This window comes from Rhinatrema bivittatum, chromosome 13 (assembly GCF_901001135.1).
Source record: "Rhinatrema bivittatum chromosome 13, aRhiBiv1.1, whole genome shotgun sequence".
Taxonomy (NCBI): Eukaryota; Metazoa; Chordata; class Amphibia; order Gymnophiona; family Rhinatrematidae; genus Rhinatrema; species Rhinatrema bivittatum.
Genome location: NC_042627.1, coordinates 54,923,263 through 54,944,271, shown reverse-complemented (window position 1 = coordinate 54,944,271; position 21,009 = coordinate 54,923,263). Strand labels below are relative to the sequence as shown.

The 21,009-nt window shown below is 45.4% G+C and overlaps 1 protein-coding gene across 2 annotated transcripts in view; it reads left to right on the top strand.

Annotated features, from left to right (window-relative positions):
* DMXL2 (Dmx like 2) overlaps positions 1 to 21,009 on the top strand; it is a 199,409-nt gene that overhangs the window by 13,340 nt on the left and 165,060 nt on the right. For both annotated transcript variants that reach the window (XM_029575476.1, XM_029575477.1), the window contains exon 2: positions 16,402 to 16,527. In XM_029575476.1, the coding sequence (XP_029431336.1) occupies positions 16,402 to 16,527 (126 nt within the window). The remainder of the gene's footprint in view (positions 1 to 16,401; positions 16,528 to 21,009) is intronic.

The window sequence follows — 21,009 nt, the reverse complement described above, 5'->3', positions numbered from 1 at the left end:
AAGATCCAAATCAGTATTGTCTTATAGCTTGGATCTTGAAAGGAGAGTTAAGAAAATGAGGCTACTTGGACTTGGTAGTCTCCACATTGTTAAAAGAAGCGCTCCATGTTCTTAGCATATGGCAGAGTCTAGAAGGTGTTTGAGAGATGGTGCAGAAAGAGGGGCATTGCACCTGTCAAAGCGCAGATGCAGGTAATCCTGCAAGAGGGCCTAGAGAAGGATTTAGCCCGGAATTCGTTAAAGGTTCAGGTGGCAGCACTAGCATTTTACAGGTGGAAAGAAACTCGCTTTGCTGCCATCCAGCCACAGCACAGTAAAGCACGTGAGCCAACATGGGATTTAAATCTGGTTCTGAGATCCTTATCCAAGGCTCCATTTGAATTCCTGAGGAGAGCATCGCTCAAAGATATGACAATAAAAGTGGCAGAGTTACAGGCCCTGTCATGCAGAGACCCCTTAGTTGATGTTCTATAAGGATAGAGCAACCATCCGCCCTTCCTTTTTGGTGAAGGTAGTGTCAGATTTTAATCTAAATCTGGAGATTTCTCTGTCTGCCTTTGGGAGGGCAGAATGTGTGGGACCAAATAGCAGATTTCATCTGCTGGATGTCAGAATTCTGTTGTGATACTTCAAAGTTACAAATAACTTCAGAAGGATAGATGTCAAAAGAAGGGACAGGCAACATCGAAAGCAATCGTGAAATGGATTACGGAGGCAGTTGCAGTAGCATACGTTGAGGAAGACAAGCAAGTGCCATCTAGGCTGTATGCACATTCATCAAGAGCCCAGCTGACCTTGTGGGCAGAGTTTCGGGCTGATTCAGTAAAGTCCGCGGGAGAGCGGACGAACGCCCGCTCTCCCGGCGCTCGCACAGGCCACTCGCCTGTGCGCACGATTCTGTATTTAAATGAGGCCCGGCGGTAAAAATGGGTAAAAGGAGGCGCTAGGGACACTAGCGCGCCCCTAGCGCCTCCTTTTGACCCGGAGCGGCAGCTATCAGTGGGTTTGACAGCCGACGCTCAATTTTGCTGGCGTCTGTTCTCGAGCCCGCTGACAGCCACGGGCTCGGAAACTGGATGCCGGCAAAATTGAGTGTCCGGTTTTCGGCCCGACAGCCACCGGCCCATTTTTAATTTTTTTTTCTTTTTTATACTCTTCGGGACCTCCGACTTAATATCGCCATGATATTAAGTCGGAGGGTGCACAGAAAAGCACTTTCCCAGTGCCGGCAGAAACTAGCGCCTACCTTTGGGTAGGCGCTAATTTCTTAAAGTAAAATGTGCGGCTTGGCTGCACGTTTTCCCTTACCCCTTACTGAATAAGGGGTAAGGGAAAACGCGCGTCCAAGGGCAGGTTAACAGTGCACTCCATCGGAGCGCACTGTACTGTATCGGCCTGTTTGTTAGCAACCTCACAGGATATCTGCAGAGAAGTAACATGAGCCTCATTACGTTCATAAAGCGTTCTAGACTAGACATACAGGCAAGGGAGAAATTAGAATTCAGCAAGAGAATACTGGGGTCCATAGCGGCCTCATCCCACCCAGAATAGGCACTGCTTAGGCACTTCCTACTTGTCTGCTAGACAAAGAGGAACGTGGCATTTAAATTTACCAGTTAATTTCCCTTCCTTGAGTCCTGACAGTTCAGAACTCACCCAAAAAGATGGGAAGAAGATTCAAAAGAAAACAAAGGAGATAATATAAATGATGCAGGAGAAGATCACGGAGGGGATAATACATTTCTGCTTCCCCTCATATGGAGTGTCCTGTTGCACTCTCCAGGCAAATAAAAAAAAAGACAGAGAAGAAAAAAGGGAGAAAGTAGGGGAATATTTATTTGTTTATTTATTCCCAGGCATTTTTATACCTCACATAATAGAAAAAAACTGATCAGAGCGGTTTACATCTTATATACAATCCAGAATTATAAACAATATAAAAACCACACAATGCAATTCAGAAAAAAATTAAAACTAATCAGAGCAACCAGACCTATTATATTCTTTGGTAGAGCCATGCCTTTACTTTCTTCGTAAATGACAAATAATTAGTCTCCAATCTAATATCCAGAGGTGCTGAGTTCCAAAGCGTAGACCCACACACTGAAAACATCCTATTTTGAAACATCACCTTTTTAATCTTTTACCCCAGGCACTATAAACAAAGCACCATTTGAATATGCCTCCTTACTTGCTGCATAAAATAACTAGCTCCCTCATCCCAGGCCACCTTATACATGAGGGTCATAGTCTTAAATTTTACCCTTTCCCTAATGGGTAGCCAGTGTAATTCATTTAGGAGTGGTCTAGTACTGTTCTGCATTATCTAGAGCCTTTGGATATTCTTTACTGTCGCCCCCGTCAAGACTCCATTACAGTAATCGAACACAGACATCACTAATGCCTGTATTATTAAGGAAGGAAGAAAGAACAGGGCAGCATGCCTTTTGCCTAAAATGTATGGTATAGGAATACATCAAGTGAATGTAATTGGTATCTATAATATTTGTCATGATATAAACCGTTGTGATCTTCACTTGGAATGATGGTATATAAAATGGCTAAATTAAAAAATAAATGTTGACGGTCTAACAGGAAGAGACCGTTTCTCTTCTGCTATCTTTTTTTTTTTTTTTTTCATTTTCAAAAATAAATTAAAAAGTGTAGGGGAATAGAGGAAGGAGCTAGGGCAAGAGGCTACTGAAGATTCAGCCTGCTATCCCATAATATATAGCCAAGAGTTTTGTGAAAAAGAGGGAGGGAGGTCTCTGCCTCCACCCAGGACAGGACTTTAAATTGGTTTTCATCCCTTGGAAATCGGAGAGCAGCTGAGTGCCTTCAGAATTTGGCACTCTAGGTATGTGCTTATGTTGCTTCTGCCTAAATCCAACCATGCCTCCACTTGCTGGCAATCAGGAGTAATTAAACTTGGCTGGACCGGTCTGTTAGGACTCAAGGAAAGGAAATTAACTAACTGGTAAGTTTTAAATTTGGCTTCGGATAACATTGCGCTTTCTCTGTTAAAACCCAGCACGACATAGGAAAATAAGTTTTGTGTTACATGAGAACAAGGAGGGAATATTTGATAACATCACACTGTAACACAAATTTAAAACACAGACATTGGTGTGTTCAGTGCAGCCAGTGTAAGCAGCAAGCGTTGAATACACAACCAAAAGGAGTGTTTGCTCTCTGCAAAGCTAACAAAAATGAAATTATTCAGCGCAGAATTAGTTTAGCCAAATGAACATTAATATTACATTTCATAAACAATTACAGCTGAAAATGGTTTGGTTTGTTATGAAAAGGTTATGGAGCACACGTTTGATCAGGTTTTACTATTGCTGTGCATCTTGGTGATTTTAAGCTGTCTATATTGTGCATATTTAATCATTCTTCCAAAATGTCTGATACTTGTAACAATTCTGGTACTACAGTATATGTAGTAAATACATGGAGTAGTTTAAGCATTTAAATGTGACTGGCATCAGACTTTTTTAAAATTGATTTTCATGTTATAATTATCATTTTGGCTATCCTAAAGTTATCCGGCTATGTTAGCCTGATAATTACCCACTATCACTACCCAAAATTTTAACTTTATGAATGATATTGTAACCGTTTTTAGTTGGCACTTGTTAGAATGTACGATACCTACCTACATATACCTATTTGTGCCTATTTGTAAACCGTTGCGATGGTACATAACTTAGTGACGGTATAGAAAAGTTTTTAAATAAATAAATCTGAAAATTGTCTTTTTTTTTATTTTGACTAACTTAGCAAGATAGCTGCCTCCATCCCTATGTCGTGTCCCCCTTCCTGACCCCCCCCCGCCCAGAGTTAGCTAGGGGGGGAAGTGGACATCTATTTCACTATTTTTTTTTTAGTCCAGCTTTCTGCTAATGGTGCAGTCTTTCTACCAGGCCCAAATGGGAACTGACCTTTGAGGTAGGGAAGAGCAGCCCAATCTGGCTGTCATCCTATGGATCCCTGCAGCCCATCCTACTCGTCCCTATGGAGAGTGACCCACCCTATCGAACCATCACCCTGGGAGTCTTCAAACCTCTTCCTGCTATCCCAGATCAGCCACCACCAGCTGGAGGCAGAAAACTACTGATTTCCTGTCCTGCTATACCAGAATATATATAGACACACATGACCTCAGAAAAGGATGGTACTCTTTGCCTCCACCTGCTGGTGAGCAAGTATAACCCATTTGTCTGGACTAGTCTGGCAGGACAAAGAGGAAGCTCCTCTTCTATTTCTTTTTCTCTAGTCTGCAGCCAAGTTGCAAGTGACATCATCTGTCTGCTGAAAGAAAGGCAGAATCACTTTTTATATGTAATTAAGAAGTCTCATTAGTAATCAGTGCCTTTTCTGTTACTGGATGGGGGATGAATATATAATGCATTTCCTACCTAAGTTCAGATGCAAAGATATCTCATTTGTCCATGTAAAATTAAATCAGTAGCCTGTAAAATACCACATAGCAGCTAATTATTTTATCTCCTCCCCTCTTATTGGGTCTCCTCATTGAGGCAGTGTTGGCTAACGGGACTGTTTTGCTAGTAGCAAACCTTTTTTATTTTTTCTCCATGTACTTCAAAGACGTGTACTGGCCATAGAATCCTTTTAGTAAGAAAGTTGATTAATCTTCTGTTGTCTTTCACAAATACATTTGTGTGTTTTACAAATTAGGCAGTTCCTGACTTCAAAGCAGTAGCCAGAACTATCTCCCTCCATTGTTTTTTAAGTTAGTCTTGTGGAGCAGAGAGAGAATTTTAAATTAGGAAATGTCTGTCTTTCTCACTCGCTCTCTAGGTATATATGTACATATATACTGTATATACATAGACCAGAGGCCCCCCCCCCCAGTTTCCTGTGGCAGATTTTTAAAGATTTTGCGGAAGGAGCAAATTCTGTGGCAGCTTTTGTAAAATTCTGCAACAATTATGTGATACATTTGCATAAAGCTTCACACTTCTGACTATGCAAAAAGTCTATTCTTTAAAATTAAAAACAATTCGTATTGTTAGTTTACATTTGATTTAAAAACAATTTTAGAAATAAAAAATGAACAAAGTACAAAAATCAGCAATTTATTAAATTGACATATGTTACAAACTTTTAACTGTGAAATGTCACTTTTTGTTTTGAACTGATAAAATGTAACCATCCTTTTTATATTTTCATGAGAATGACCTTGTCACATAAGAACATAAAATATGCCATACTGGGTCAATCAAGTCCAGTAACCTGTTTCCAACAGTGACCAATCCAAGTCACACATACCTGGCAAGTACCTAAACATTAACTCTCAAGCTATTATTGCTTATTAATTAAGCAATAATGCCTCTGTATCGCTCCATGGTGAGACTGCACCTTGAATACTGTGTACAATTCTGGTTGCCGCATCTCAAAAAAGATATAATTGCGATGGAGAAGGTACAGAGAAGGGCTACCAAAATGATAAGGGGAATGGAACAGCTCCCCTATGAGGAAAGACTAAAGAGGTTAGGACTTTTCAGCTTGGAGAAGAGACTGCTGAGGGGGGATATGATAGAGATGTTTAAAATCATGAGAGGTCTAGAACTGGTAGATGTGAATCTGTTATTTACTCTTTCTCGGGGGCACTCCATGAAGTTAGCATGTGGCACATTTAAAACTAATTGGAGAAAGTTCTTTTTCACTCAACGCACAATTAAACTCTGGAATTTGTTGCCAGAGGATGTGGTTAGTGCAGTTAGTATAGCTGTGTTTAAAAAAGGATTGGATAAGTTCTTGGAGGAGAAGTCCATTACCTGCTATTAATTAAGTTGTCTTAGAAAATAGACACTGCTATTACTAGCAACGGTAACATGGAATAGACTTAGTTTTTGGGTATTTGCCAGGTTCTTATGGCCTGGATTGGCCACTGTTGGAAACAGGATGCTGGGCTTGATGGACCCTTGTTCTGACTCAGTATGGCATGTTCTTATGTAATAGCAATTTCCTAGCATGTAGTAGATGGACTCAGGACCAATGGGTATAGTGTACTCCTGATAGCAGTTGGAGACTGATCAGATTTCAATCTGATGTCAGCCCTAGTACATATACCCCTGCAGGAAGTGCAGCTCTTCAGTATTTTCCATCTCCATAGCAGTTAGGGACTCTATGCACGCTAGCATAGCGTTAGAGTAATTTTACCAAAGAAAGCCAATTTAAGAAGAAATCTTACCTCTCCAGATGAGCCCCGCTCTCCTGCGGTGACACCCATTGGGTCCCTTCCCGAGGTAATTTCCACGATCCCTCGGAGGTTAGCCTCAGACTGGGGGCCAACCCTTGGCGGGGACCTAGCCCCCGACATTGGATGAGGCTGAGAGGCAGCGGGTGCAATCTCGAGCGTGGCGGTGAAGGTATTCTCCCTCTCCCCCCGCAGCCGGAGACCGCCAGGAACGAAACTGGGAAGCGCCAAGACCAGGTAAGGTAGAAATCTACTTAAAAGTCTCCGGTCTCCGAAGCTCGAGGAGACGCACAGGTCGCCAGCAAGGACCAGTGCCACCAGGATGATCGGCCCTAGCAGGGCTAGACCCCGTCAGATCAGAGGGTCCTCCCACGTGGAGACCCTCAGAGGTGGTCGCCATATTGTCTGCGTGATCACCGTCACCATTTTGACTCCGTTCGCCATATCGATCCGTGCACACAAATACCTTGTGCGCACAACGTCGCACACACAAGTACCGGGCACACAAGCGAAGCGCATAGCCACGCGCTTACTGTGCCGGTCACATAATTTTGACCTGTGCGCACAACAGCATGCATATCTCCCTGCACGTGTGCACCAAACCGCGCACGCAACTTCGCACACCGGAGCGCATAACTGTATTGTATGCGCACAAGCCATGGCACCACCTGAAAATAAACTCAAAGTTCAGGGCCTTTGTCCAGCATGCCACATTAGAGCTGCACAGCATGAGGAGGCCATGGCCCTGTGTATACAGTGCGAAGAGGCCCTAGGGGACCCAAATCATGGCCCCCAGCTGTTACCGGACCCCAGCCTCTCGAGCAGTACGCAGGACCTAGCATTACACAGCAGGACCCCCCTTCAAACGGGGCTCCCCAGGGACACGGCACCCCCTAGTCTAGACCCAGCATCTATCTCCTGGGTGGAATTCTTCAAAGGTTTGCATACCTTCGTCCACATGCAACCGGGGCCTCCCATAATGCGGCCACAGGCTCCACCAGAGGACCTCAACATGCCAGGACCCTTTATGCCCAGGGAAGTGATCCCACCGCCCAGAAGCCCTACCTTTGGGGACACTGACTCTCAGATGAGGAGTCAGAACCCATGGAGGAAGGGGATCTCCCCCCGGGGATAGAACCCCATCGAACCATGAGACTATTCTTCACCAAGGACGAGCTTCCAGACCTGGTCACGAACAACTTAAAAGAGCTGGTCATCCCAGGCACAAGGGCCTCGGGGGAACCTAAGATGAACCCATTATTAGAGGGACTCCGCCAACCTCCCGCCATTTCCCACTGTTACAAGCCGTCCAGCAACTAATTGACCTGGAATGGGATGCCCCAGAAACTACATTCAAAGGGGGCTGGGCTCTGGCAGCCATGTACCCTCTGGACCCAGCCACCAAAGATCTCCTGGCATGTCCGAAAGTGGATGCCATGGTCTGCGTGGTCTCGAAGCGCACTACTATCCCGGTGGAGGGAGGAGCAGCACTCAAGGATGCTCAAGACAGACGTCTGGAATCTATCCTCAAACAGTCCTTTGACGACTCCGCTATGTCTTTACAGATCGCGGCCTGCTGTGCCATGGTGACACGTGCCTGCTTAGCACAGACCAGGAACAACACTCCTGGAGAGGCCCTGGAACCAGCTGTATCATTCCTCACGGACGCCGCTTCGGATCTAGTACTCACAGCAGCTAGAGAAGTCTCATCCGCCATGGCAGCCAGAAGACAAATCTGGCTCCGAAACTGGTCAGCCAACGCATCCTTCAAAATGAGACTCACAAGGATACCTTTCAAGGGAACACTCCTGTTCGGAAGCGAACTAGAGAAGCTAGCCAACAAATGGGGCGAGTCCCCACTACCGCGGCTAGCAGAGGACAGGAATAAGAGAAACCAGCGATCCTTCCCCCGGACCTCCGGGGCAGAGGATCATAGCGCTTCAACCCATATAGAAGCTCATACCAAGCGGCCTGCCCTGCAGGACGGAGCCAGTCCTTTTGGAACAAGCACAATAAAAGGGGAGCCAGCGCGGGCCCAGACCCCAGCCTCACCCCATAATGAAAATCAGCTGATCCATCCAAAGGGAGAAGCCATAGGGGGCAGACTTGTCCTATTCTACCAAAGATGGGTCGAGATAACTTCGGACAAGTGGGTCCTATCCATCATTCGAGAGGGATATTACCTGGATTTCCACCACCTCCCTCCGGACAAGTTTGTGGAATCTCCCTGCCACAACCCTTCCAAGAGAATGGCAGTGGAAGCTACACTGACTAGATTTACTAGCCTTAGAGGCTATAACACTGGTGCCTCCACAACAAATAAATACTGGCCATTATTCCATCTATTTTATCATCCCCAAGAAAAGGCTCAATTCCTATGCATTATTTTTACCTTTCTAGTATTTGAATGTCTGTATCTGTCCCTTCTCTCCTCTAGAGTATACATGTTTAGATCCTTCAGTCTCATCTCATATGGCTTTTCATGCAGAACGCACACTGTTTTGGTTGCCTTTCTTTGGACTGCTTCGATCATGTGTCTTGCCCCCCCCCCCCCCCCGCCCTCCTCTTTATTTTAAAATTTCAAAGAGAGACCCCGCCCCCCCCCCCCCCTAGCTATTTTTCTGGCCATATGAATTCTCTCCATGTCTGCATTGCATGCTCCATGGAGGTTGGTGTGCCACACACAATGTTTAATATAGGTGTGCCTTGGTATTGAAAATGTTGGGAAAGACTGAGTTATGTTTCTTTTCTTTTGCTAAATTGTATTTCTTCATTAATTGGTTTTGCATATGCTAGTTTTGTTTTCTAATGTCAAGGTCTCTTGATTGTTTAATTTGAAAATTAATAAAGAGATAAGCAAAATTATGCCTTTTTTTAAATTTTTTTTTTTAATATTAACTACCACCTCTGCTGGTAGATTACAAACTTAGGGCCTTATTTTCCAAACGTATCGCACGCAGTAAGGGACGATTCACAAGCGAAATGTCCCTTTTCGCGTGCGATACCAAAATGGGGGCAGAGTCGGCCCCGGAAGAGGAGGAGTCAGGGCGTCACCGGGGCCAACTCTGTGACGACGGCGCGCACAGCGAAAAAGGTAAGTGCCTTTTCGCTGCCTATTTCGCTCCCAATAGCTACACCTCCTATGGTGGCGCTATTGGGTGCGAAACCGGCAGCGATCGCAACGCGACGGTGCAATCGCTGCCAGCTAGAGCAGGCCCGCCCCCCATTTCGGCCCCCCGCTCCTCATCTTCTAGAGTATCGCAGGCCTGCGATACTTTAGAAAATGAGGCCCTTAGGCTGTTGCTGGATTCATGTATACTCAACAAATTATTACTCATTTTCCAAATAAACATACAGTTCTGTTAGCATATGAATTATGCAACTCAGTTTCTTGTCTCTTAGTGGTTTCTGGATTTCTTCCCTATGGAATTTGCTCTCAGCTTCAGTTGTTCCAAGCAGGCTGAGGGCTCTGTCTCGGTGGGTAACTCCCTACTGGAATCAGCAGTGAGTTACTCATTTGGGGTTGGGATATACCACCTAGGGACTTGTGCTTACCCCAGTAGTCCAGCGGTCTGCCTCCTTTTGTTCTCACTCGCTCCGATTTCCAGTTGGGAGGTCGAGGGGAGGGGAGGAAAAGCTAAGGCATTTGTGGTATATATTAATGTATATCTGCAGGGAGAGAGACACCACTTTTTTCCCTATATTTTACCAGGCTCTGGCCAATACTGCCTTTAGCTTTTCTCTCTTCACTAGGTTGCCCAAAGTGCCTTCCTGTTCACCTGACCAATCCTTTAGATAGGATGAATTGCCCTGCCCTTGACAGGGTGCAATATGAGTGAGCTTCAGGCCTAACGTCTCTCCCTGCTCAGGAGTTGGACTAGTGATCTATTCAGGGGTTGCCTTTCATCCCCTGAAACTTTTGATGCTGTCCTACATGGTCAGCAAGGTCTGATGCTTTGGCATATAGGGTCTTTCTCAAGCCTTGCCATTGTTGTTGATTATTCTCCAAGCCTTGCTTGTGCTTTTCTGCCTATTGTGCCTATCAGTCACACATTAGAGATGAGATTCATTTTTCTGGGTCGGGTTTCAGTTCGGGCGCTTCATGGGAAAACTCGTTTTCTCACGTATCGTTTTTCAATAAAGCCGGAACCCGAACCCAAATCCGGAAAAACGAAGGGGGAAAAAAACCACCCCCACCCCTCAAATTTACTTTAATACACCATCACGGTCCCTCCCCAAGTCTTAAAGCCCTGGTGGTCCAGCGGGGTCCCATGATCTATCTCTCCCTCCGGGCCATCGGGCCTGCCACAAATCAAAATGGCGTCGATGGCCCTTTGACCTTACAATGTCACAGGGGCTACCGGTGCCATTGGTCGGCCCCTGTCACATGGTAGGAGCACCGGCTGTCCATTGCTCCTACCATGTGACAGGGGCCGACCAATGGCACCGGTAGCCCCTGTGACATCGTAAGGGCAAAGGACCACCTGCACCATTTTGATTCAGAGCAGGCCCGACAGCCCGGAGGGAGAGATCGTTTGCGGGACCCCGCTGGACCACCAGGGCTTTTAGTAAGTCTTGGGGAGGGATCGGGATGGGGGGGGGTTTGTATTAAAATAAAATTTGAAGGGTTGGGGTGGCTTTTTAAATAAATGTGCCCCTCTCCCCCATACTAACCCCAAAAACGAATTTTCCCCAAAATTCGGGGAAAATCCGTGTCGGGGTTCGAGCTCCCCCGTATCACGACGAATTAGGCAATTTCGTTGAAATTGCCTAATTCGTGATAAATTAATGCACATCTCTATCACACATAGGCACACTTCTGCAGAGACATTTTGTCCTTTGGATGTCAGTGGACCGCAGTTTCTTTCTGGGGAGTTCTCGGGCCTCAGTTGTCTTCTAACACAGAAGTAAACTGTGCGGTCTTCGTCCAAGAGTCCTCTCTCGTTTACATCTCTAGGCTTTTTCCTGTACCCAGGAAGTTCTAGGCCTACTTCATTGTCAGGGTTACTGATCTGAAACCCTGCTTGTAATGTCTTCCGTGATGCAAAGTATGCTTCTGCTCGTACTTGCATCACTCCTCTGCCTTAGGCGCCCCTGCTACGCATGAGGGTTTTGCGTCTCGGTCATTTCTATGGTTTTTCTTTGTAGAACCCAAACTCTTCTCCAGCCTGGACTACTTGTGGGTTGGCTACCTACAGGCAAAAAGGGAGATGGGCGGTGCTTTCAGCACTGTACAGTTTCCCGCTTTGTCCTGCTCGAATAGCCTATAGCTAGGGATTCACCCATGTGTGAGGACTACCATCCTGCTTGTCCTCTGAGAAAGCAGAGTTGCTTACCTGTAACAGGTGTTCTCTGAGGACAGCAGGATGTGTTATTCTTCATGAAACCCACCCACCTTCCCTAGGAGTTGGTTTCTCCGTGTATTAGCTACATTATGGACTGAGGGGCTCTTGCCTAAGCTCCTCATGCTCAGTAGAGCATGTTTGAAAGTTCTAGATTCTTTGAAATCAAAGTTCCGTGCTATACTCCATCTGATGATGTCACCCATGTGTGAGGACTAACATCCTGCTGTCCTCGGAGACCACCTGTTACAGGTAAGCAACTCTGCTTTACCCAGTTGTTCCCATCAACTTTGCTGTAGTTAAGAATATATCCTACCTAGCCATACAAGATTGACACACCTGCAGGATATTGCTCTGTATCAGTTTTGTGTTCTTCACTGTTTGGTGTGCTACCATTCTGAGCAGATGAGCATTACATTGTTTTGGGGTTTTTTTTGGGGGGGGGGGGGGGTTTACAGTTAAAACAGCATCTGGATGCATCTTCCACTCAGTGTCTTTTACTTGCCCTCTCAACCCTGTTCTTATCATTGCTCTGTATATCTATCACAAGCAAACTTACATTCTCTTACAGTACTTGTTTCCACCAGATCTGCTGATAGGTTATTCTAAGAATCAACTGCCATTCTGTTGTACCATTAAAGAAAGTTTGTAGAGAATGTGAAAACTAAAGAGAAAAATTAACACATGCAGAAGGATTTATGGTCCCCCCCCTACAAAGAGCATACAATATTTTACTACTTCATTTCCATCTATCATTCTGTATTAGAGCAATGAGCATAGCACAAATGAGAACAAGATTAGCATTGCAGCTATATTTTGAGATCTAGTTATCTAGAAAGACTGTGGTGTTTTTATAAGGCAAAAATTCATTGGCATAACTTAAACAGATGCACATTGTACTATGCAGACATGGAAATATTGCTTTAGCTATGGTCAATGAGTTATTGCAAACTTTGGATTCTGGTAATCTTTATTGCTAAGCCTTTAATTTTTATTCAACCTGACATAATTTTATTAAATAGTACCCAAGCAGTACCAGTTGTTATATTACATGTAAAGTACAAGAATATTATCACTCCAGGACCCGCGCTGGACCACCAGGGACTTTTGGTAAGTCTTGGTGGACCCTCCTGACCCCTCCCCAAGACTTGCCAGAAGTCCCTGGTGGGGGGGGGTCCTGAAGCGATCTCCTGCACTTGCGCCATAGGCTGCCAGTATTCAAAATGGTGCCGATAGCCCTTGCCCTTACTATGTCACAGGGGCTACCAGTGCCATTGGTCGGCCCCTGTCACATGGTAGGAGCACAAGATGGTGCCGGTCATCCATTGCTCCTACCATGTGACAGGGGCCGACCAATGGCATCAGTAGCCCCTGTGACATCATAAGATCAAAGGGCCATCGATGCCATTTTGATTTGTGGCAGGCCCGATGGCCCGGAGGGAGAGAGAGATCGTGGGACAGGTTCAGACGGCCCTTTGCCCTTACTATGTCAGTGGGGTGGAGCAATGGCAGCGGTAGGTCCTCTGACATAGTAAGGGCAAAGGTCCGCCGGCTGCCAGTCCTGAAAATGGCGCCGAGGGGCCCTCGCCCTTACTATGTCACATGGGCTACTGCTGCCATTGGTGTTCCCGAGTGGCATAGTAAGGGAAAGGGCCGTCGGCGCCATGTTGATTGCTAGCAGCTGACGGCCGTAGTGCAGGAGATGTGTCCCGGGCCAGTCCTTGCCCCCCACTGGAGCCTCCCGGACTTCTTTCAGGTTTTGTGTGTGTTGTGAGGGCCTGGGAAGTAAATAAATTAGGCATGTGTGTGAGGAGGGTGGTGGGTGTATTTTATCTGTAAAGGAAATAGTTATCTTCTGGCGAAAAAAGTGCGCAAATATGTTAAAATGGAAGTGAAACGTGGACCTGGACTGGCGAAATGATTAGTGTAGCGCAGGGGTCGGGAACCCATGGCTCGCGAGCCAGATATGGCTCTTTTGAGGGCTGCATCTGGCTCGCAGACAGTCGCCACACTTTCCCGCTGACCCAGCTGCTCCCCGATCCTCCTCCGCACGGGCTTAAAATGCTGTCAGCCCGGGCGGAACGCGGCAGGACAGCTGGAGTCAGCGGCACCAGCACCGGCGTGCTCTCTTCTTCCCGCCCCCCCCGGAAGAGGAAATGGAGAGTATCGGGTGCGTGCGCGGCAAGAAGAGGCCACGCTAGTGCGCTCGGCATCGGCCCGAAGAAAAGAAGACTGCAGCGCGGCTCAGAGGAAAATGAAGAGGTTCAGCCGCGGCCGATGGGACTCCGCGAGGGCTGAAAATGAAGAGGTTAGCGTTGGGAGGAGGCTGCTGCTGCCGCGCGTTCCCGGGGTGGGGGTGGGGGGGAGAGAGAGAGTGAATGAGCGAGCAAACATTCACTCGCTCATTCACTCTCTCTCTCTCCCTCACCCCGGGAACGCGCGGCAGCAGCAGCCTCCTCCCAACGCTAACCTCTTCATTTTCAGCCCTCGCGGAGTCCCATCGGCCGCGGCTGAACCTCTTCATTTTCCTCCGAGCCGCGCTGCAGTCTTCTTTTCTTCAGGCCGATGCCGAGCGCACTAGCGTGGCCTCTTCTTGCCGCGCACGCACCCGATACTCTCCACTTCCTCTTCCGGGCCGCGGGGAGGGGGGGGGGCCTCTGTGTGTGTATGTGTGAGAGAGATTGCATGTATGTGAATGATTGAGAGCCTGTACATGTGAAAGAGAGTATGTCTGTGATTGAGAGCCTGCCTGTGAGAGAGAGAGAGAGCATGAATGTAAGTTTACCATTGGGAACCTGTATGTGTAAGTTTGTGATTGAAAACCTGTTTGTGTGAAAGAGTATGTGTGTATGATTGAGATCCTTTGTGTGTGAGAGAGATCATGTGTATGTATGATTAAGAGCCTGTGTGTATAAGTAAGAGAGAGATCATGTGTGTCTGTGTGTGATTGAGAGCTGATTTAGGTGAGGGAGCATGTGAGTATGTGATTGAGAGCCTGTGTTTAAATGAGAGAGAGAGATCATGTGTGTCTGTGTGTGATTGAGAGCTGATTTAGGTGAGGGAGCATGTGAGTATGTGAATGAGAGTCTGTGTGTGAGAGAAAAAGACAGCATGTATTTATGTGATTGAAAGCCTGTGTGTGTGTGTGTAAGCGTGAAAAGATAGACAGCATGTGTGTAAATGTGTAATTAAGAGCCTATATAAGTGAGAGAGAAAAAACATGTGTATATGTGAGTACTGAGAGCACGTGTGTATAGGTGTGTAATTGAGAGCCAGTGTGAGAGAGAGCACTGATATGTGACTGAGAGAGGAGAAAGTTCCAAGCAAACCACCCCGCCTCCTGCTAATTCAGAACAATCTCAGGACACCTGGATATCAAACGTTCCCAGGTATGCAGAGCAAAAAATTTTTGTATCCTTATTATTTTTCATTACTGGGTCTTTGTGTCTGCTATTTTGAAATATTTTGTTGGTATCTGGAAATGTTTTATATGAGTTTTTAATTATTGGATATTCCACTCATCAGCTGTTTCGAAATATGTTCTTTTTGTTAGTACAGTTTTACTGCTGATGATTTTATATTTCTTGATTTGTTTTATAAGGATGGGTGATGTTTCTTTTTTCCTTTGTTACACTGCATACAGAGACTCTGGCTTGTTGCAGTTTCCAATTCAGTTTTTTCTGCATGCTTCTTGTTATGCGTTTTGGTCTCTTTATTCTATGTTAGGTGAGGGACAACACGTGATTCAGGTGAGGTTTTCTGCTGGCGTGTAGTTTCTGTGTAGGACTCTATAGCAGCCTGGCTTGGTCCGTTTTCCTAATAGGAGATGTATTGGTGTCTTAAGGCCTGGTGTAATATTTTCAGAGACTTATTGTACTTTAAAAGTGTGATCTTACATAAAATGCACACATTTACTTGTATTTAGTTTTAAACATATTGTATGGCTCTCATGGAATTACATTTTAAAATATGTGGCGTTTATGGCTCTCTCAGCCAAAAAGGTTCCTGACCCCTGGTGTAGCGTGTGTTAGTGTAAGGTGTAACAGATGGCGCTTACGTCCAGCAGATGTCGCTGTTTTCTGGAAAAAATTGTTAAACCTATTTTACCTGTCACAGGTGTGATATATCTAATGTAAGTACAGAAGAACCTTCCTGTATGTGAAATGAAGGTTGTGTCCAAATTTGAAAGCAATCGGTTCAGTGGTTTCTGAGATTAGCGATTTTGTCCAAACTATTTAACATTTTTATTTATATAGATATATATATAGGGCCAGATTTACTAAAGTGTTTGTCTTTCTTTTTTTTTTTTAATTATATTTGGTTGTTATACATTTGAATTCAGGAAGGTGATTGAGATCTGCCAGGGAACCCTAAAGATACTTGTTGCATCTCTAGTGCAGATATAAGAATTCCTGAAGTCTCTCAGGAACATGGGTTGGGTAAAGGTGAGAGAGAAATGGAAATGTTACCTTGTAATGAACCTTCCCATCTCTGTCGTCTTCCCCTAAATTGTTATACTATCATGTGAAATTCTCACCTCTTTCTCAATCTTCCCTCCCCATGAGGAGGTGCGGTGTATTTACCACAGGACTGCTTTCTCTACATTGGAGAGTCCAAATGTGTAGGTGATTAACCTTGGCCACCCTACTCTAGTCACAAGTCATAGGATAACAGAGCTTTTCTTTTTAAAACACATTGACTAATTCATCCCAGAAAGACTAACTGGAAAACGGTATCTTCGTCTGTTTGCGGATGACATTTTGACTTACAGAGCTTTATTGAACCAATATACTCCTTTGATCACAGCTGTGTAATACGTTTTTTCTACCACAGGCATATGGATCAGGATGTGACATCGTCGTGCTGGCGCGCGACTTTGAATGTGTGCAGATCATTCCTGGTGCCAAACATGGAAACATCCAGGTCAGCTGTGTGGAGTGTTCTCAGCAACAAGGCCGGGTAAGGACCACATCTCTAGGGGTGTAGGTAAAATGGGGGCTGAATATACTGGGCGGCGTATGTTTGTCTGCCACAGGCAGATGGCCTTCCCGAATCATTTCTCAGAAAGCAGACACTTGATTATGCAAAAAAGTGGTTGAAGTGGTTTTTTGCTTCCTGTTTCCCATAAAGAGAATGTCTCATTCGAAACTGAGTCACTGCAAAGAATATTATCTAAAGCAGCACTGTGACTTATTTGCTCAAAATAGTCAAGGAGGTGAATTTTGGGCAAATTAGGCTGACTTTTGTGACATGAAGTAAGAACATAGCTACTAAACTCATGTCAAGAACTTGAACTTCAGAAGGAAAAGGCAAGTGCACGGTGTGGCAGTTATTAACCTGAAATTTGCTGGCCAGACTGGATGGACCATTTTGGTCTTTAACTATTGTCATTTATTATTCTGCTATGTTAGATACCTTGAATTCATTCCTGGTCTTTCTACCTTGGTTCTTTCACCACTTACTTTATGCTTTTGTTTTTCCATAGTTGACTCTTAGTATTTACTTTTCCTGGTCCTTTCTAAATGAATGCTGGGTGACCAGGTTAGGGCATCTGTCGGAGCATCCAGGGCCTCCGCTTTGTTAGCGAGGCCCCGCAGGTACTGAAGAAGTGTGGAACTAAAGTGTAGAAACACAGGGCTATTCTCTGATCCCGAATGTTTTGTAAGGAAATCGCAAAAGTACTTTCAGTGTGAGAGGGCAAAAGAAGGGAGCGTTTTCTGTAATGCCATCGGAGCTCCCGCTGAATGTTGTCCCAGGACAACTTGGCACGGTGTCCGTTCGGAGCATCGTTCTCCCTGTTGGAATGTAACCAGTGTCGGCCAATGGAGCGAGACTTTACATGTCCTTTAAAATTTCTTTAAAAAAAAACAATTGGGTCAGTTTTAAATGGCTCCTAATACCACGCTTTTTGTTTTTGAGGGCGGAGCAGTTTGAGGCCATGTTTTCGCACTCTGCTTTACATAAGTAATAACATTTTGAGCCCTGTACTCAAAAAGCCAGCATGCAGGTAAGTTATCCAGATCCCGGATAATCAACGGGATCTATCTGGAAAGTCTTTAGGGCAGTTTGTTTTTCTCGGACCAGAGCCACCCACATACCTTTAAGCAGACTGCACTGAATGTCTGTGCCAACGGGGTAAAGTTTAATCGCACTCCAGGAACGCCTCCAGCCCTGATGTGGGTAAATTCCGTGTGAGCAATGATTTTCCTGGATGCATGCTCATCATCGGAGAGGGGAGAGCATAATTTAAACCACAAAGATTTGTATGGCGAGCTTCCAGTATTAGCCAGATTCATCTTTTGAATATTTATCTCCTGAGTAAACGCTTCTGTTCTCTCAAAATTGTGTTTCCTACCTTTCTACTTGTTTGCCGTACACTGTCGTCTGTGTAGTTATGTTACCATCTCTGCTGGGCCGTCACAACCTGCCTCCTTCACAAAGAGCTGCTGTCCTTAGAAGGAAAAGCAGCTTGCATCCCCTGGGGAAGCATTTAAAGCTGCTAATCCTTCTTATTCAGCATTGCTGCTTGAGAGAGAAGGATTTTATGGAAAGCTATCTAGGCCGAGATTGGTTTTGTATTTACACAATTTCCTTCCTTCCTTTAGCGCACAGGTGTCAGTTACCTGGCCGCAAGGGCCATTTAAGTCAAACTCTTTCAGTTGGTGAGCTGTTGTCCTCCAAGCCCAGATGTAGGAATTCCTCACACCCAGGCCTGACCACAGCAGCTTCCCTTTTCCCTTCCCTCCTCCTCATTGAGGACATCCTCACTTCCCTCCCCCTATCCTCATATCTTGAGTCTTTTTTTTTTTTCCTCATGAAGCCACCTGGTCCTGGCCTTGTGTGGCAGTAGCAGGTTATGAAGAAGCATGGGCCCGGGACTGAACTAGGCCACAAGGTAGTCCCTTCTGCTCCTGGTTTTTTGTTCTAGGAATATAATTTAGCTTTTCTCCTGGCCGGCAGTCCATTACAACTAGCTGCCGCCACAGTCTGAACCAGAACTGGATCTTCCCGGTGTCGGTGGAAGCTCTGCATCAGCGACCTGGCCTTGTTCGGCAGGCCAGCAAAGAGAGGCACCACAGACTTGCATGTTTGACACTTCTGCTTTAGTGCATGCTCATTGCTTCAAGATTAGATTCTGGGAATGTGGTATGGATTTGTTTGCATCTGTGTCTTGGGCAGAGCCAGCTTTGGGGCAGGCGCGTCGTCCTGTCACTGAGGCAGAGCCGTAATGTACTTGGCAGTAGCAGGGCCCATGCCTTAGTCCTGTTTGTCTGTGTTTGTTCTGGATATATGTTTTGAACAGAGCAGGAATGGTGAACTCCTGTCCTCAAGAGCCACAAACAGGATATCCGCAATGAATACTCACTGACTCCACGGTATGCAGATCTATTTCATGCATATTCAGTAGAGAGATCCTGAAAACTAGGCCAGGTTTGTGGCTCTTGAGGACCTGAGTTGGGCACCCCCCCAGAATAGATTGTGAGCTCTATTGAGAAGGGACCATCGCTAATGCATATTTATAGGGGGCTGCATGCGCCTAATAGCATTTACAGAAATAAGCAATAGTTTCTATCCTGGACCCTGGAACCTGGTACTTGATGCAGCCAGCGAGGAATGCCTCGGGAAGGCTGCTTATGGTACAGTTGTGAGATCTCATGCGATGGCAGGAACCTCAGCGGGTGAGCTTTGAAGTTCTTCTTTTCCGTTCATTCTGACATTGCCATGACTAGAAACCTTACATTCCGCAGATCTTTTGAACTCCTCAGTCTTGTTATTTTGCCATTTTCAGTTGAGAAATAGCTGTCCATTCCTTTTTACTCTCTGCAGGAATGCACTGTAGAATAAACCTTAGTTCTTCCTGAATTCTCTTTGATTTTTTTTTTTTTTTGTTTTCTAAAAAAAGAAATTACCGAAAACATTCTTTTTTTTAAAATATAGTTGTGAAGCTGCCTGGGTGATTTATCGTGTTATTTTATATGAGTGTATTTTGACAAGTAATAAATTCAGTAAATGAGAAATAAAAAAATAAATGAAGTAGCCATTTAAAATGTATAGATGTAATAAGAAAATCATATCAAAACTGAACTCCAAAAAGCTCAAGCTCAAAGGCCTTGATAGCCAAAACAAGAGAGACAAGCCCATTGGAAGAAAGCTACAGAAGTGAGATCCTATATTAAAAGGTCTTTCCAGTTGTGCTTTTAGTAAATTCTTAGTTCTCATGTTTTTAGCAGACAGTGCCAGAATCTTTTGAGAAGGGTTAAGTGTTACAGAGCTGGCTGGGTGGAAAGCATGAGCTTGAATTGGACGCCCAGACCTACTCGTCCTTCCTGAGTCAGTCAGTGCAGAGGGGGCTTTGAAAGACCCTGATGATGAGGAATGCCTAGGCCACGGGTGAGCCAACCTGGGGGGTTTGAGCAATCCTGAAAAGGGGGGGGGGGAGTTGTAAACTGGCTATACTGCGTCATGGTGATGTGGGGGAGGGGGCTGCCAGATGTGGTGATGTCATTGTAAGCCATCTCATTCTGGGAAGAGGAACTGCTGCTGCTAGGATGTCACAGGAAGAAGGCGAGCTCTGCTCCGAGGAGAATGCTTTGTTTGGAAGAAGGAACTATCAGGCATCTTTCATTTGGTGTCATCCCTAATGATCCCACAGACGGACCCTTTTCTTCGGAGAGGTAGGAAGCCACCAACAGCTTTTCTGGTGCATGGTCCTCACCACCCCCAGGCAGAGTTTAATGGGAGGGGTAGAGCACTAAATAAATAGAATCTACCCCTTACCTCTTGAAAAGATAAATAACCCCCTTAGGGCTCCATGGGCAATGCCCTGATAAGTCGTTTTGCGTGCCACGGCTGTTATCTCAGTAGAAGGAGCGATGGCCCTGAAGGACCCCCAGGACAGAAAGAGAGTCAGAAACTGCCATAAGAACATAAGAAAATGCCATACTGGGTCAGACAAAGGGTCCATCAAGCCCAGCATCCTGTTTCCAACAGTGGCCAATCCAGGCCATAAGAACCTGGCAAGTACCCAAAAACTAAGTCTATTCCATGTTACCATTGCTAATGGCAGTGGCTATTTTCTAAGTGAACTTAATAGCAGGTAATGGACTTCTCCTCCAAGAACTTATCCAATCCTTTTTTTAAACACCGCTATACTAACTGCCCTAACCACATCCTCTGGCAACAAATTCCAGAGTTTAATTGTGTGTTGAGTAAAAAAGAACTTTCTCCGATTAGTTTTAAATGTGCCCCATGCTAACTTCATGGAGTGCCCCATAGTCGTTCTACTATCCGAAAGAGTAAATAACCGATTCACATCTACCCGTTCTAGACCTCTCATAATTTTAAACATCTCTATCATATCCCCCCTCGGCCATCTCTTTTCCAAGCTGAAAAGTCCTAACCTCTTTAGTCTTTCCTCATAGGGGAGCTGTTCCATTCCCC